General features: G+C 46.3%; 1 protein-coding gene across 4 annotated transcripts in view; it reads right to left on the bottom strand.

Annotated features, from left to right (window-relative positions):
* LOC105495113 (nitric oxide synthase 1) overlaps window positions 1-13,627 on the bottom strand; it is a 147,155-nt gene that overhangs the window by 73,226 nt on the left and 60,302 nt on the right. For all 4 annotated transcript variants that reach the window (XM_011764385.3, XM_011764337.3, XM_011764352.2 and 1 more), the window contains exons 4-5: window positions 3,164-3,292; window positions 959-1,104 (exon numbers count right to left, since the gene is read on the bottom strand). In XM_011764385.3, coding sequence (XP_011762687.1) covers window positions 959-1,104; window positions 3,164-3,292 — 275 coding nt within the window. The remainder of the gene's footprint in view (window positions 1-958; window positions 1,105-3,163; window positions 3,293-13,627) is intronic.

The raw sequence follows: 13,627 nt of genomic DNA, 5'->3' as shown, positions 1-13,627 counted from the left end.
GGGGGGCAGAGGTTGCAGTGAGCCAAGATCATGCCATTGCACTCCAGCCTGGGTGACAGAGCAAGACTCTGTCTCAAAAAAATACATCAATAAAAAAATTCATATAAATGGTGCTATACTGGATGTATCCTTTTATAATCTATCCTTTCTTTTGCTCAAAGTTAGCTATGAACTGCAGTTCCATTAACATGCAGAGCACTAATCCCTTTGATTTTTATGGTTGTATAGTATTCCATCACTGGAATATACCACAACTTACCCATTCTCCTGTTGATGGCATTTATGTGGTTTCTTTTTCTTTTCTTTTTCTTTTCTTTTTTTTTTTTTGAGATGGAGTTTCACTCTATTCACCCAGGCTGGAGTGCAGTGGTGTGATTTTGGCTCATTGCAACCTCCATCTCCTGGGTTCAAGCGATTCTCATGCCTCAGCCTCCCAAGTAGCTAGGATTATAACTGTGCACCACCATGCCCTGCTAATTTTTGGATTTTTAGTAGAGGTAAGGTTTCACCATGTTGGCCAGGCTGGTCTTGAATTCTTGGGCTCAAGCGATCTGCCGCCTTGGTCTCCCAAAGCGCTGGGATTACAGGCGTGAGCCACTGTGCCTGGTATCTTGTTGGATCTTTAATGTTAATTTTTTCCTGCTACAAACAATGTTTCAGTGAACATTCTTACTGATGGTTTCTTGTGAACAGGTGTGAGAATTTCTCTAGGGTATGTATCTAGGCATGGAATTGCTTGAAGTTTTTCAAATTATAAGCAGCCCTTTGCAGGTGAAACAAAAGCACTTCTGGGGAACAGATGTGACCTGTGGGTAGCCAGTTTTAAGCCTCTGTGTATGGCAGAGGCCTTGTGCTTTGGCCTTGTGCTTTGGCCTTGGTTTGCAAAGTTGGGGCTGACATCTTTGTCTCCAGCATTCGATAACTTACCTTGGGCTCCCCAGAATTGACATACACTTGCCTTTTAATTGATGAATAGTATTGATCAATAAACTCTTTGGCGAGAGGGAAGAGCTGTTCTTTTGTGCGGACATCTTCAGGCCTCCGTATATGCTGAGAAGGAAGCATGATGGAGCCCATGCAGATGTACTCAGTGCATCCCGTTTCCTGGAAGATTAAGAGATTTGGGCTATTGCTTGGTTTTACCCAAGAGTGGCAGGTGTTAGGCTGTGGGCTTGGATCTCATATTCATGGTTGAATTTACCTGGCCCTTAATTCCCAGAGGCAATTTCTCAAGTACCAGCTTCAAATTCTTGCTGGATATGGTCATAGCCATGTTAAGGAACACTAAGTAGCATTTTCAGGTTCCTAAAGTATTTGCTCTACTCATCTTGGAAACAGAAGCTTTTTGACTAGGAATCAGAATCACTGGCACTAAAATCTGAAATATTTTTAGATTTTGCATGATGATCAAAGAGGAACTAATACAGTGGCTACAGTAACTCATTTGAATGCATCTATGATAGATTGATTGCAAAATAGGGCCCTAATTTTCCCCCTCCCTGTATTCACATCCTTTGTGATGTGGCTTTACAGCAATTCTCCATGAAGAAGTGGAGCCTATCCCTTAACCTCTTGACTCTGGGCTGGTTTGACCCTTAGGATGTGGCAGAAATGACCCTGTGACAATTCTGAGTCTAGGCCTCAAGAGTTCTTGCATGTTTCTGCTCATCCTCTTAGAATCCTGCAACTACATGTGAACAAGCCCAAGCCAGCTTGCTGGAAGAGGAGAGACCACATGGAACAGGGCTGAGTTATCTCAGCCAGGACCATCCTAGACCACCCTGACCTTAGTTGACCCCTCAGACGTACCTACAGATGTACGAGAAAGCCTCACCAAAATCAACAGAGTCTGGACCAGATCACTAAACCACCCAGCCAATCCGTAGACTTTTGAAAAATTATACATAGTTTTAATAGTTGTTTTCACCCAATAAGTTTCAGGGCAATTTGTTACATTGTAATAGCTTGCAGATACCATTCCTCCAAGAAGCCCAGGTTCAACAAAAATTTAAAACAATATAGCGGTTTGTTGACTATTAAAAATATGAAATAAAAATATTGAGGACACACTGTGAAATCAAGGAAGGGTTTGTTCAATACTCCACCAGTGGTCAGACTATGAGAGACAGAGAGGGTATTCACAAACAGCAACTCTTCTTAGATTCTTTTGCATACCGGGTTCACGAATAAAAAGCATTTACGTAAGAGAGTGAGAATTCACCAGTGGTTCTCAAACAGGGGTGAATTTCTTACCCAGGGGATGTTAGGTAATGTCTTGGAGACTGCAAGTGTTGAAGAAGGAAGAAAGAAACATGAAAAGTGGCTTAACAATCAGAGACAGGTTTATTTTAAAGAATAAACCTGAGAGGGGCTTCTGGCTGAGTTAGGTTAGGAGCACTCTTTTTTATTTCTTTAAGTTCCAGGATACATATGCAGGTTTGTTACATAGGTATACATGTGCCATGGTGGGCACTTAACAACCCATCATCTAGGTTTTAAGCCCTGTATACATTAGGTGTTTGTCTTAATGAGGAGCACTCTTTTCTACAGACTAAGAGTATTTAAGGGTTTAGGGTGATAGAGTTTATCACAAGCTTGAAATGTTTCTGTGTCTCTTTGTCTTGCTTATCTGGGAGGGAGAATTTTTGTGTCTGTTCCCATACATTTTCCTGCAGCTGCAGGCATATCCCCCAAGTCTGCTTTTAGCTTCCCTATCTTAGTGCATCTAAAGGGAAAGGAATATGCTATTAAGGCCCACTGTTTTACTGGAGCCTATTATATGAGTGTGAAGTTTGGTGGTTACCCAAGAGACTTTTCCCCCTCCCTCTGTGTCTGAGCTGTCTTATCTGTGTTTTACTGTCTGCCTTTTCTGGCTGCTAGTTGTTAGAAGGGAGGTGATTTCCTTGAAATGCATGAGGTTAGAAAGGGAGCTGGAACTTAAAATGGCAGTGTTTGTCCAAGAGGGCGGTGCTTCTGCTGTCAGAGACATTTTTAGTTGTCACAACCTGGAAGGGGATGTACTAACATCTAGGGGGTAAGGGTCAGGGGTGGTGCTCAACACCCTACAACAGAGAACAGCCCCCACAACAAAGACTTATCCGACTCCAAATGTGGACAGTGATGCAGCTGCACCCCCTTGTCTATACCCTGCTGGGGTACTCACCAATGTGCTGTTAAGGTGGAGGGTGTCAGTGAGAACCACGTCAGTCTCCCAGTTCTTGACTTTGAGGAAGCGTGGACACTTGGAGGGGCTGCCATTCTTTGTGGGGGACTGTTTTCCTGAGGCAGGGGGCTGAAGCAGAGAATGAAGGTGGAAGATGAGGCAGGGCCTTGAGTGGACTGTAACATTGTCTCCACGGAGGCTGGGAGAGCCATTGTTCTTCCTGGGATCTGCCTTGAGTCACCAACTGTCTATATCCAGAGTAAGATCCAGCCCTCCCTGGCTGACATGTACAAGGTTCCTGGGAACCTGATTTCCCCACTTACGTGGAAAGAAACACCATGGAAGAGCCTCTTGGGTTCTGCTCTGGGGAGAGGCATCAGGAACTCAAAGGTGGTCTCTCTGGTTCAATAGGGTCTGACACACTGAGTAAGGACTCGGTGAACATTTGTTGAATGAACACATGACTGAAAGGACACCATCAGCCTCTTTGAATGATAATAGCCCCTAGCACCGAGGAATCAAACCTAAAGCTGGGTCGATTTACTTGGATTTCTAGGCCTTTCTGTGACAGTCCAAACTCACCATTTCTGGCAAGGACTGAGAAAACAAAGATTTAAACTGAAAAATTTTGGGCCAGGCACAGTGGCTCACACCTGTAATCCTGGCACTTTGGGAGCCTGAGGCGGGCGGATCACTTGAGATCAGAAATTTGAGATCAGCCTGGCCAACTTGGTGAAACCTCGTCTCTATTAAAAAATACAAAAATTAGCCGGGCGTGGTAGCACATGCCTGTAATCTTAGCTACTTGGGAGGCTGAGGCGAGGCAGGAGAATCGCTTGAATCCGGGAGGCAGAGGTTGCAGTGAGCCAAGATCACACCACTGCACTCCAGCCTGGGAGACAGAATGAGACTCCATCTCAGAAAAATAATAATGAAATAAAATAAAATAAATTGAAAAAATTTGAGGCAAAGAATATTGCCCCCAAATTTCTGGTTTCTGACTTTTAAAACTTCCAGGCTCATTCCTGCCTCTGGGCCTTTGCACTTACCGTCCCCTCTGTCTTGAACACCTACATGGAAAGAAGCCATGGAAGAGCCTGTTTATGGGGAACTTTAGTCCCCCATTTGTCTTCACTCTGCAAACAATTTGACCAGCAGGTGAGTGGGGATAAGTCTCAGGCTGACCAGTGTTGGCCCATTCATTTTAGACCTCACTGATAAGGATTACATCTGTCTTTTTTTTTTTTTTTTTTTTTTTTTTTTTGAGACAGGGTCTCACTCTGTCACACAGGCTGGAGTACAGTGGTGCAATCATAGCTCACTGTAGACTTGACTTCCTAGGCTCAAGCGATCCTCCCACCTCACCCTCCCAAGTAGCTGGGACTACAGGTGCATGCCACCATGCCCAGCTATTTTTTTGTATTTTTTGTAGACACAGGGGTCTTACTATGTTGCCCAGGCTGGTCTTGAACTCCTAGACTCAAGTAATCCTCCTGCCTCAGCCTCCCAAAGTGTTGGGATTACAGGTGTGAGCCATCGCGCCTGGCCTACGATCACATCTGTCTTGGAAGCTCCTGGGTTATTGTCTACCTGCCTGGGCACAGGCACACACATGCATCAGGCAAGCATTGGTCACTTAGTAACTCTAAGGGAGGGGCAGCAGGCACACCCTGATGCGAAAGCCAAGCAAGGTCAGGGAGAAGATGAGCCAATGTTAAGTGACACTCATGCAAAGAGTACATCAGTGCACAGTGACCTTAAGGCAGGGTATTCATACATTCAACTAGTATTTATTGAGCACCTATTATAATACATGCTCAATAAATAGGCACTGGGGATTCAGCAGTGAAGAAGACAGACAGGGACCTTGCTCTCTGAAGTGTTATGTGGTGGAGGTGGAGATAAAGAGTAAGTAAACTAACATAGGATCAGTATAATTCCAGGTGATGATAAGAATAGAAAATGGGGAGGTGACTGTAACTAACCGGAGGGGAGAAGGGCAAGTGCAAAGGCACTGATGTGGGAATGAGCTTGTTAAGTTCAAAGGACCAGCAAGGAGGTTGAGTGTGGCTGCAGTGTATGCATGAGGGCAAGTGTAAGGAGATAAAATCAGAAAGGAGGCACGGCACCCGTCTCACTGACTTGGAGGAGCTCAGGCTGGTGAGGGTAGCTGTGAATTATGATTAAAGGTGCTAAGTCCAGGATAGAAGTCACAAAGAACTGCGAAGGACTAATACTGATAACTAACATTAAATGAGCACTTATTATGTGCCAAGCAACAACCTTATTATCTCCATTTTACAGATTAGGAAACTGAGGCACAGAGAGGTTAAGTTGCCCAAGATCACAGAGCTAATAAGCTGAAGAAAGGAGTCCAATCCAGGCAGTCTGGCTATCAAACCATGTCCTTAACAGCTTGACTATCCTGCCTCTTGGCCATTAGGAATAATTCATTCATTTAACACATGTTTATTGAGTAGTTCCTATGTGCCAGGTGAGGCAGCAAAGACCAAGACCATAGGACAAACTAGATGGATGTGAGCTCCCACGGAGTCACAGTCCTGTAGGAGGTGATGAAAACTGAATGAGCCATGGCAATCGATTTAGCACAATGGATGCCATTACATGGGACCTTGGCAGCACAGGGGAGGTGGGAGCGCATAGAAGAGACATCTAACCTCTAGATTAAGACCAAAAGATGAGTACATCCTAGACAGACAAAGAAGAGGAAGCAAGGTCTTAAAGCAGAGAGAACAGATCATGCAAAGGTCCTAAGTTAAGAGAACTATCATGGCCACCTTCGCAGCCAGTGGAATAAGAGTTCTGTGTTGAAGCGTTCATGGCGCCATGTTGGAGCCTGGGGAACAGGAGGTTGGGGAAGAGTGTGCCACTGTTAAAGATCGCTCCGGAAGAGTGCAGGCTGTGGCAGCACAGGGAACCCACGGAAGGTGATAGGATTCATAATCTTCCTCGTCTTCCCACCCTGGCCAGATCTGGTCCTCCTCAGTGCTGGGCGCTACCAACCATCCGTGCTGGACACGCCACACGTGGGAGCTATCTTAGTCATCAGCTTCTTCTCTATCTCCCACACCCAACTCATCACTGGTGATCACCCATCTTAGCTTTTTAACTAGCTCTAGAATCCATTCACTCCTCTCCCCTTCCACTGGCCAGCGCCCTGACCAAGTCATCTCTTACTTGGATGATCAGTCACCCCCTAAATGTTAGCCATTATTTATTATTATAAATGTTATTATTATGTGACCACTAGCCCAACTTATAGTATTAGAAGTATTAGTATTACCAGTAGTACTGCAATGATTCTGCAAGCATTATTACTTGTATTACTTGTATTATTACTACTTGTATTATTACTTGTATTACTATTATTGCTTATATTATTACCTATATTATTATTACTTGTATTATTATTATTACTTCTGCAAGTATTATTACCACACTACCACACTCGGAGCATGATAAAGGTTTGGATGAGTTCTTCCCTTTGTTTCTCATTGATAGTTTCTGTCTCAGTTATTGTGCCCATGTTTCCTTAGGAATCTGGATACAAACAACCCCGCTTTGTTCAAAGGCCTGACCAGGCACCCTAAACACTTCTTTAGGATCCTGTCTCCCCTCCTGTCTCTTCCAGGAGGAGTTTTGGAGGTGATGAAAGTCACATCTGGGCAGGGCTTTGTAGTAAACACATTCCTCTGATCATGCCGACAACCTGTATCATTGAGGAAAAAAAAATCCTACCTTGCGCAGAGGAAGAAACCCCAGCCATTCTCCCTACACACCCGGTTTCAGATGTGGTGATGACATCGGGTCTGGGCCCAGGACTCAGAGGGTGGGGGGCCAGGCATGAGGAGGAGGAGCAGGGTGCGAGCCTGTGGGCAGCAGCCGACAGTCTTCATCGCCAGGGAGTGGGAGGAAGGAGATAACAGGACTAATAAAAGAGGCCATCTGTGGAGGTCCCAGATGTGTGAGGGGTGGTCGTTAAGAGTCAAGTAGTTGGCTGCCCGAGTGTGAGCCGTGCCCCCCTCCACCCTGGGTTTCACTGGATTGCACACTTGAAACCAGGCATTAGGAGGCTTCTGGCAGGGCTGTTGTACTTGGCGCTTTGATGTTTTAATTAGCCAGCAGCAATATTAGATGACTCAGGAAGGGAGAAACGGGGAGATTAATATAGCAGTCAGGGGCCCTGCATGCAGGATGCAAATGACTTTTCTGAGTGGGCACCAAAGTTCTCCTGGTCAAAATGCAGATTAGCAGCACTTGCGAGTTATTACGGTGGGCACAGGGCACATGTGGGCTTTGGACTGTGGCTACATACATCCTTTTCTGGCTTTATGTCTGCGGTGGGGACAATGGAAGCTTTTAAGTGGGAGGAGACATGGCTCGCTCTTTGTGGACCCCGGGACACCTGCCCCTAAGTGTGCAAAGGAGGCCATGAGCTCATGGACATTTTCATAGCCTTGTCAACACCTCTTTGCCTAGGAAGCTTGCAGAGGTCCTGAAGGAATGAAAGGAAATGGTCCTGCAGTCAGGCTCAAAAGGAGGCAGGGAGGTGCCGTCATGTCAGCCTGGGCTCTGGAGCTGAGAACGCCACTTCCAAGGTCTGCTGAAGCTGATTCCTTTTCCCCCTCTCTCTTTTCCTCCCTTCTTTCTCCCTTTCAACAAGTGCATATTGAGCACCTACTGTATTTTGGGGACAAGTATTCTAGGACTCAGCAGCCGTTGAATGACTCTCATTCCACAACTGGGAAAAGCATCTTACAGCTGCTTCTTCTAAAGCAGAGATGCGCAGACGGCGTGGCCCACTGTCTGTTTTTGTACAGCTCCTGAGCTAAGAAGGATTTTTTCCATTTTTGGATTATTGAATGCAAAAATCAAAAGGAGAATATTTTGTGACACACAAAAGTTATATGATGTTCAAATGTTAGTGTCCATAAATAAAGTTTCATTGGGGCTCATTTGTGTCCATATAGCGTGTGGCAGCTTTGACACAACAATGTCAGAGTTGGCTAGTAGTTTTGATGGAGTCCAATGCCATGTGGCCCACAAAGCCAAAAATATTTATCTTGTCCTTTAGAGAAGAGGTTTGTAGACTCCTGATCTAAAGGGTTGAATTCCAGTGGCTGACCCCGACCACTGAGTTTGCTCAAATGCCGGCATGTTAGAAAACTTTCCTGAGCCTTTTTTTTTTTTTTTTTTTTTTTGAGATGGAGTCTCACTCTGTCACCCAGGCTGAAGTGCATTGGTGTGATTTTGGTTCACTGCAACCTCCATCTCCTAGGTTAAGTGATTCTCCTGCCTCAGCCTCTGGAGTAACTGGGATTATAGGCATGTGCCACCAGGCCTGGTTAATTTTTTTTTTTTTTTTTTAAGTAGAGATGAGGTTTCACCATGTTGGCCAGGCTGGTCTTGAACTCCTGACCTCAGGTGATCTGCCCACCTCAGCCTCCCAAAGTGCTAGGACTGCATGTGTGAGCCACTGTGCCGGCTGTGATCATTCTTTAAAGCAGTGTCACCTCCTTGACATTCTCTGCCCCCAATCACCCTTACCATGCTTTGTTTTCCCCTAGCACTTAACACTACCTGTGGTCATCATGAGCATATATGTACCTGGACATGTATGTGCATATCTACATTTATATATCTTGTAGATATAGATTTACATATACCTATTTAGGCATTTATATAATACTTGTTTTCTGCCTACCCACTGTTCAGTTTGTTCTATCCCTGGAATAGTGCCCAGCACACAGTACATGTTCAATAAACATATGAGATCTGCATGAGACTGCATTCTGTCCTTCCTCGAAATTTATTTGAAGCCTGTGATAGTTAATATTGTCAACTTGATGGAAGAATGCAAAGTATTGTCCCTGGGTGTGTCCGTGAGGGTGTTGTCAAAGGACACTAACATCTGAGTCAGTGGACTGGGAAAGGCAGACCCACCCTCAATCTGGGTAGGTATAATCTAAGTAGCTGCCAGTGTAGCCAGAAGAATAAAAGCACCAGAAGAATGTAAAAAGACCAGACTGGCTTAGCCTCTGAGCCTACATCTTTCTCCTGTGCTGGATGCTTCCTGCCCTTGAACATCGGACTCCAAGTTCTTTTAGCTTTGGGACTCAGGCTGGCTTCCTGGCTCCTCAGCTTGTAGATGGCCTATTGTGGGACCTCACCTTGTGATTGTGTGAGTCAATACTCCTTAATAAACTCCCCTTTATATATACATCTATCCTATTCATTCTGTCCCTCTAGAGAACCGTGACTAATACAAAGCCCTAACCCCATCCCCCACCCCCATGTGATTTTGTTGGGAGATAGAACTTTTAGGAGATAATGAAGGTTAGACAAGGTCATAAGGGTGGGGCCCTAATCTGATAGGATTGGTGGCCTTATATGAAAAGGAAGAGAGCGCTCTTTCTCTCTGTCTGCCATATGAGAACACAGAGAAGGCAGATGTCTACAAGCTGACAAGACAGCCCTCACCAGAACCTGACCACGCTGGCACCGTGATCTTGGACTTCCAGCCCCCAGAACTATGAGCTGTAAATTTCTGTTGTCTAAGCCACCCAGGCAATGGTCCTTTGTGATTATAACCTAAGCAAACTAACACAAGGTCTAAAAAGCTTCAAGACTGTAGAGTCCCTTAAAAGCTAAGCCAAGGACGTTGGCCTTGATTTCATAGAAAATCATGAGCCCTGAAACTGCCTGCCTGAGTGAGTGATCTTATCTCAGCTGGGTTTTAGGGAAGACATGATTGCAAGGATTGCAGGAGGGAGAGGGTCAAGGCAGAGAGACCCATGAGGAGGATGCTGCAATGAGGCCGTGAGTGGCCACAGGGTGGGAATACAGCTACAGGGGCAGCAGGACTAGAAGCGGGGAACTGAAGGTTGGGGGCTCTGGAAGTGGAACTGAGAGTCTCTGGGTAGGAGAGGATCGGGGCAAAGGATAAAGTCAACATGGATTGGGTAAGTGGAAGGATGGTGGGCTTTTTTTTTTTTTTTTTTTTTTTTTTTTGAGATGGAGTTTTGCTCTTGTTACTCAGGCTGGAGTGCAATGGCATGATCTCGGCTCACTGAAACCTCCGCCTCCCGGGCTCAAGCGATTCTCCTGCCTCAGCCTCCTGAGTAGCTGGGACTACAGGCATGTTCCACCACACCTGGCTAATTTTTGTATTTTTAGTAGAGACGGGGTTTCTTCATGTTGGTTGGGCTGATCTCGAACTCCTGATCTCAGGTGATCCACCTGCCTTGGCCTCCCAAAGTGCTGGGATTATAGGCGTGAGCCACTGCGCCCGGCTGGATGGTGGGCTTTTTTAGCAGATGTTAGGCAGTAAGAAGCAGGTGTGCTGGGCGGTGGATGGAGGGAGATTTTTTAGGCAAGAAGACAGAAACTCAGCACCAGAACTCAGAACACCTAGAAACAGAGGCCAAGCACCTGCCCTTCCCCAGTAGTGGCTGTCACTGTCACAAGTCTCACAGTGAAACCAGGACTGACAGCTACACCAAGGGAGGCAGGCAGGCACCTCCAAGACATACAGCATCTTAGGAACTATTATGGCAGCAGTCTTCAATCTTTTTGGCACCAGGGACTGGTTTTGTGGAAGACAAATTTTCCATGGGCCAGTGGTCGGGGGCATGGTTTCAGGATGATTCAAGTGCATTACCTTGATTGTGTGCACTATTTCTATTATTATTATATTATAACACACAATGAAATCATTATACAACTCACCATAATGTAGACTCAGTGGGAGCACTGAGCTTGCTTTCTGCAATTAGATGGTCCCACGTGGGGGTGATGGGAGACAGTGACAGATCATCAGGCATTAGATTCTCATAAGGCGCATGCAGCCTGGATCCCTCATATGCGCAGTTCACAACAGGTTCGAGCTCCTATGAGAATCTAATGCCGCCACTGATCTGACAGGAGGCAGAGCTCAGGCGGTAATGTGAGTGATGCGGGGCAGCCGTAAATACAGATGAAGCTTCACTTGCTCGCCTGCCGCTCACCTCCTGCTGGGCGGTCCAGCTCCTAACAGGCCAGTACTGGTCTGTGGCCTGGGGTTCGGGGACCCCCGTATTATGGGATGAACCGTGTCCTCCCCCCACCCCAACCCCATCAAATTCATATGTTGATGTCCTAAACTGCCTCAGAATGTGACCTTCTTTGGAGTTAGGGCCTTTATAGAGGAAATCAAGTTAAAGATGAGGTCATCAGGGTGGGTCCTGATCCAGGAGGGCTGGTGTCCTTACAGAAAAGAGAAATTTGACGGCAGACATGCTCACAGGGAGAGCGCCATGTGAACACAAAGACGGCCACCTACAAGCCAAGGAGGGAGGACTGGGTCAGCTTCTCCCTCCCAGCCCTCGGAAGGAACCAGCACTGCCAACACCTTGATTTTGTATTTCCGGCCTCCGGAACTGTGAGACAATCCATTCTGCTGTGTAAACCACCCAGTTGGTGGTGTTTTATTACAGCAGCCCTAGTAAACTCATCTAAGAGCTAAGGCCTAAACCTGTACAAAGCAAGTCGCTTCTTATTCTAATGCTATCGGCACCAGTGACAACTCTTCTATTAGAGGCCTGCAGCAACCTGCCCTGTTTGGCTTCTCCTGAAATGAGGGCAGCACACCAGGGCTGAGCTGGGCAGAGGGCCATTCACACCAGGGGCCAGACACCACACACTGTGCCCTTTGCTGCAGCCCTGGGTGGCACCGCACCCACCTGTAGGCACCACCTCTCCTGGGCAGCAAGTGTAACCCGGTTATGAGCTGGGGCAGACTAGGGTCCAGGCCCACAGACTCACAAATCCAGAAGGTACCCACTTATCTGTGCCATTAAAACATTGCTACGTATAGAACTTAACCAAGCGTATTTAGTACTTTGGAATATAATTTCCCATAGTGTATTCAAAGCACTATGTCTAAAGTGATTCATTCCTTAAGATAACTCCATAGAAACTCGACACTGCTTACTCTGCTTCTCTCTCTTCTGTAATTCAACAGTCTGCAGAAGGTGATTAAGAAAGGGGGTGCTTGGGTGTCAGACCCATCCCAGTTAAGGATTCAGGGTGATAGTGGAGACCTCTGGAGGACCAAGGGGCATCAAGGCTGAATTTTTTAAGCTTTCTCCAAATTGCAGTGATATCACAGTATAGCCAGATGCTACTGACAACTTTCAGCTTGGTCCCATTACCAGACCAGAACGTACATATACACCAGGAATTAATCTTAACATCAATCCTGTAATTATCTCATGGCCTGCCCTATGATACTGCATTGTACTGTGTGTGTTTGTTGAAAGCCTTAACTTGCCAAATGCAAATATTGAAAATGTACAAGTTTTGCGTTTATGTTTTGGCCCTTGGATCTTAGAAAATCCTGGGAACCTCAGGAAATGGAAGTAGGCTGGGGCTGTTGACCTGTAAGAGCCTGTTTGGTGGGGGTTGGTTTTGGCAACTGATAGCAATTTACAGAGAGAAAGAAAAATGACTTTGACCCAACTTGCCCTTTTTGGGAAAAGCATTTCAATATGGGGTGGTGCAGTGAAGGAGCATGCAGAGTGGTGTCACTGATTCAGAACCACAGTGTCGTTGTCAGACCCGGACAACAGTCTGGACAGCCTGCATTGAATATACTCACTCTTAAAACAAACAGTTAGCAAAATATGTGGAAATTCCAGCAGGGCTGAACCCAAACACCAGTCAATTCACGTACCACTTCCTGGCTCCACCTTGGCTCTGACCACCCAGGACAGCAAGCTTGGTTGCTGGCCTCTTGGCTCAGTGACCTATAAAGACCTGGGAGTCACTGAGCAGGCGATGCCTGGGGTGGAAGGAAGGAAGACGCTTCTGGGATGGAGAGAGACTCTGTTCAGTATATATCCCTAGAAAGCATCTTGGTGGGGGGTCTGCTGGTTTGAGGGCACCCTGGGAACGGTGGATCACCCCAGGAAGTGGGGCACTGAAGATGCTTTTGGGAAAATCCAACTTGGGTGTCTAGACCAAGGCAAGGGATACCAGACCTGATTGAAGTCGGGGCAAAAATGAGTTGGACTGCAGCTTAGAACTCGGGATTTGGGGCATCCTCCTACAGAGGGTAATTAATCTAAAAATGCAAGAGGTTTCTCAAATGCTTCGAGATAGACTTAGGGAAGGGAGTAACCAAGAAGCACCTTGAGATGTCAGCCTCAAGGGAGCCAAGGGACTCTGCCAAGGCCAGCCAAGGGAGCTCTGTGGGTAACATCTGTGCACGAGTCTACGAAACCCCAAATATCACAATATGATGACTGCTGTGTGTATCCCCATCTGTAGTTTGTCTTGAAAGTAGAAGTTGGCCGGGCGCGGTGGCTCAAGCCTGTAATCCCAGCACTTTGGGAGGCCGAGATGGGCGGATCACGAGGTCAGGAGATCGAGACCATCCTGGCTAACACGGTGAAACCCCGTCTC

This window comes from Macaca nemestrina, chromosome 10 (genome assembly GCF_043159975.1).
Source record: "Macaca nemestrina isolate mMacNem1 chromosome 10, mMacNem.hap1, whole genome shotgun sequence".
Lineage (NCBI taxonomy): Eukaryota > Metazoa > Chordata > Mammalia > Primates > Cercopithecidae > Macaca > Macaca nemestrina.
This window is presented reverse-complemented; position numbering and strand designations above follow the sequence as displayed.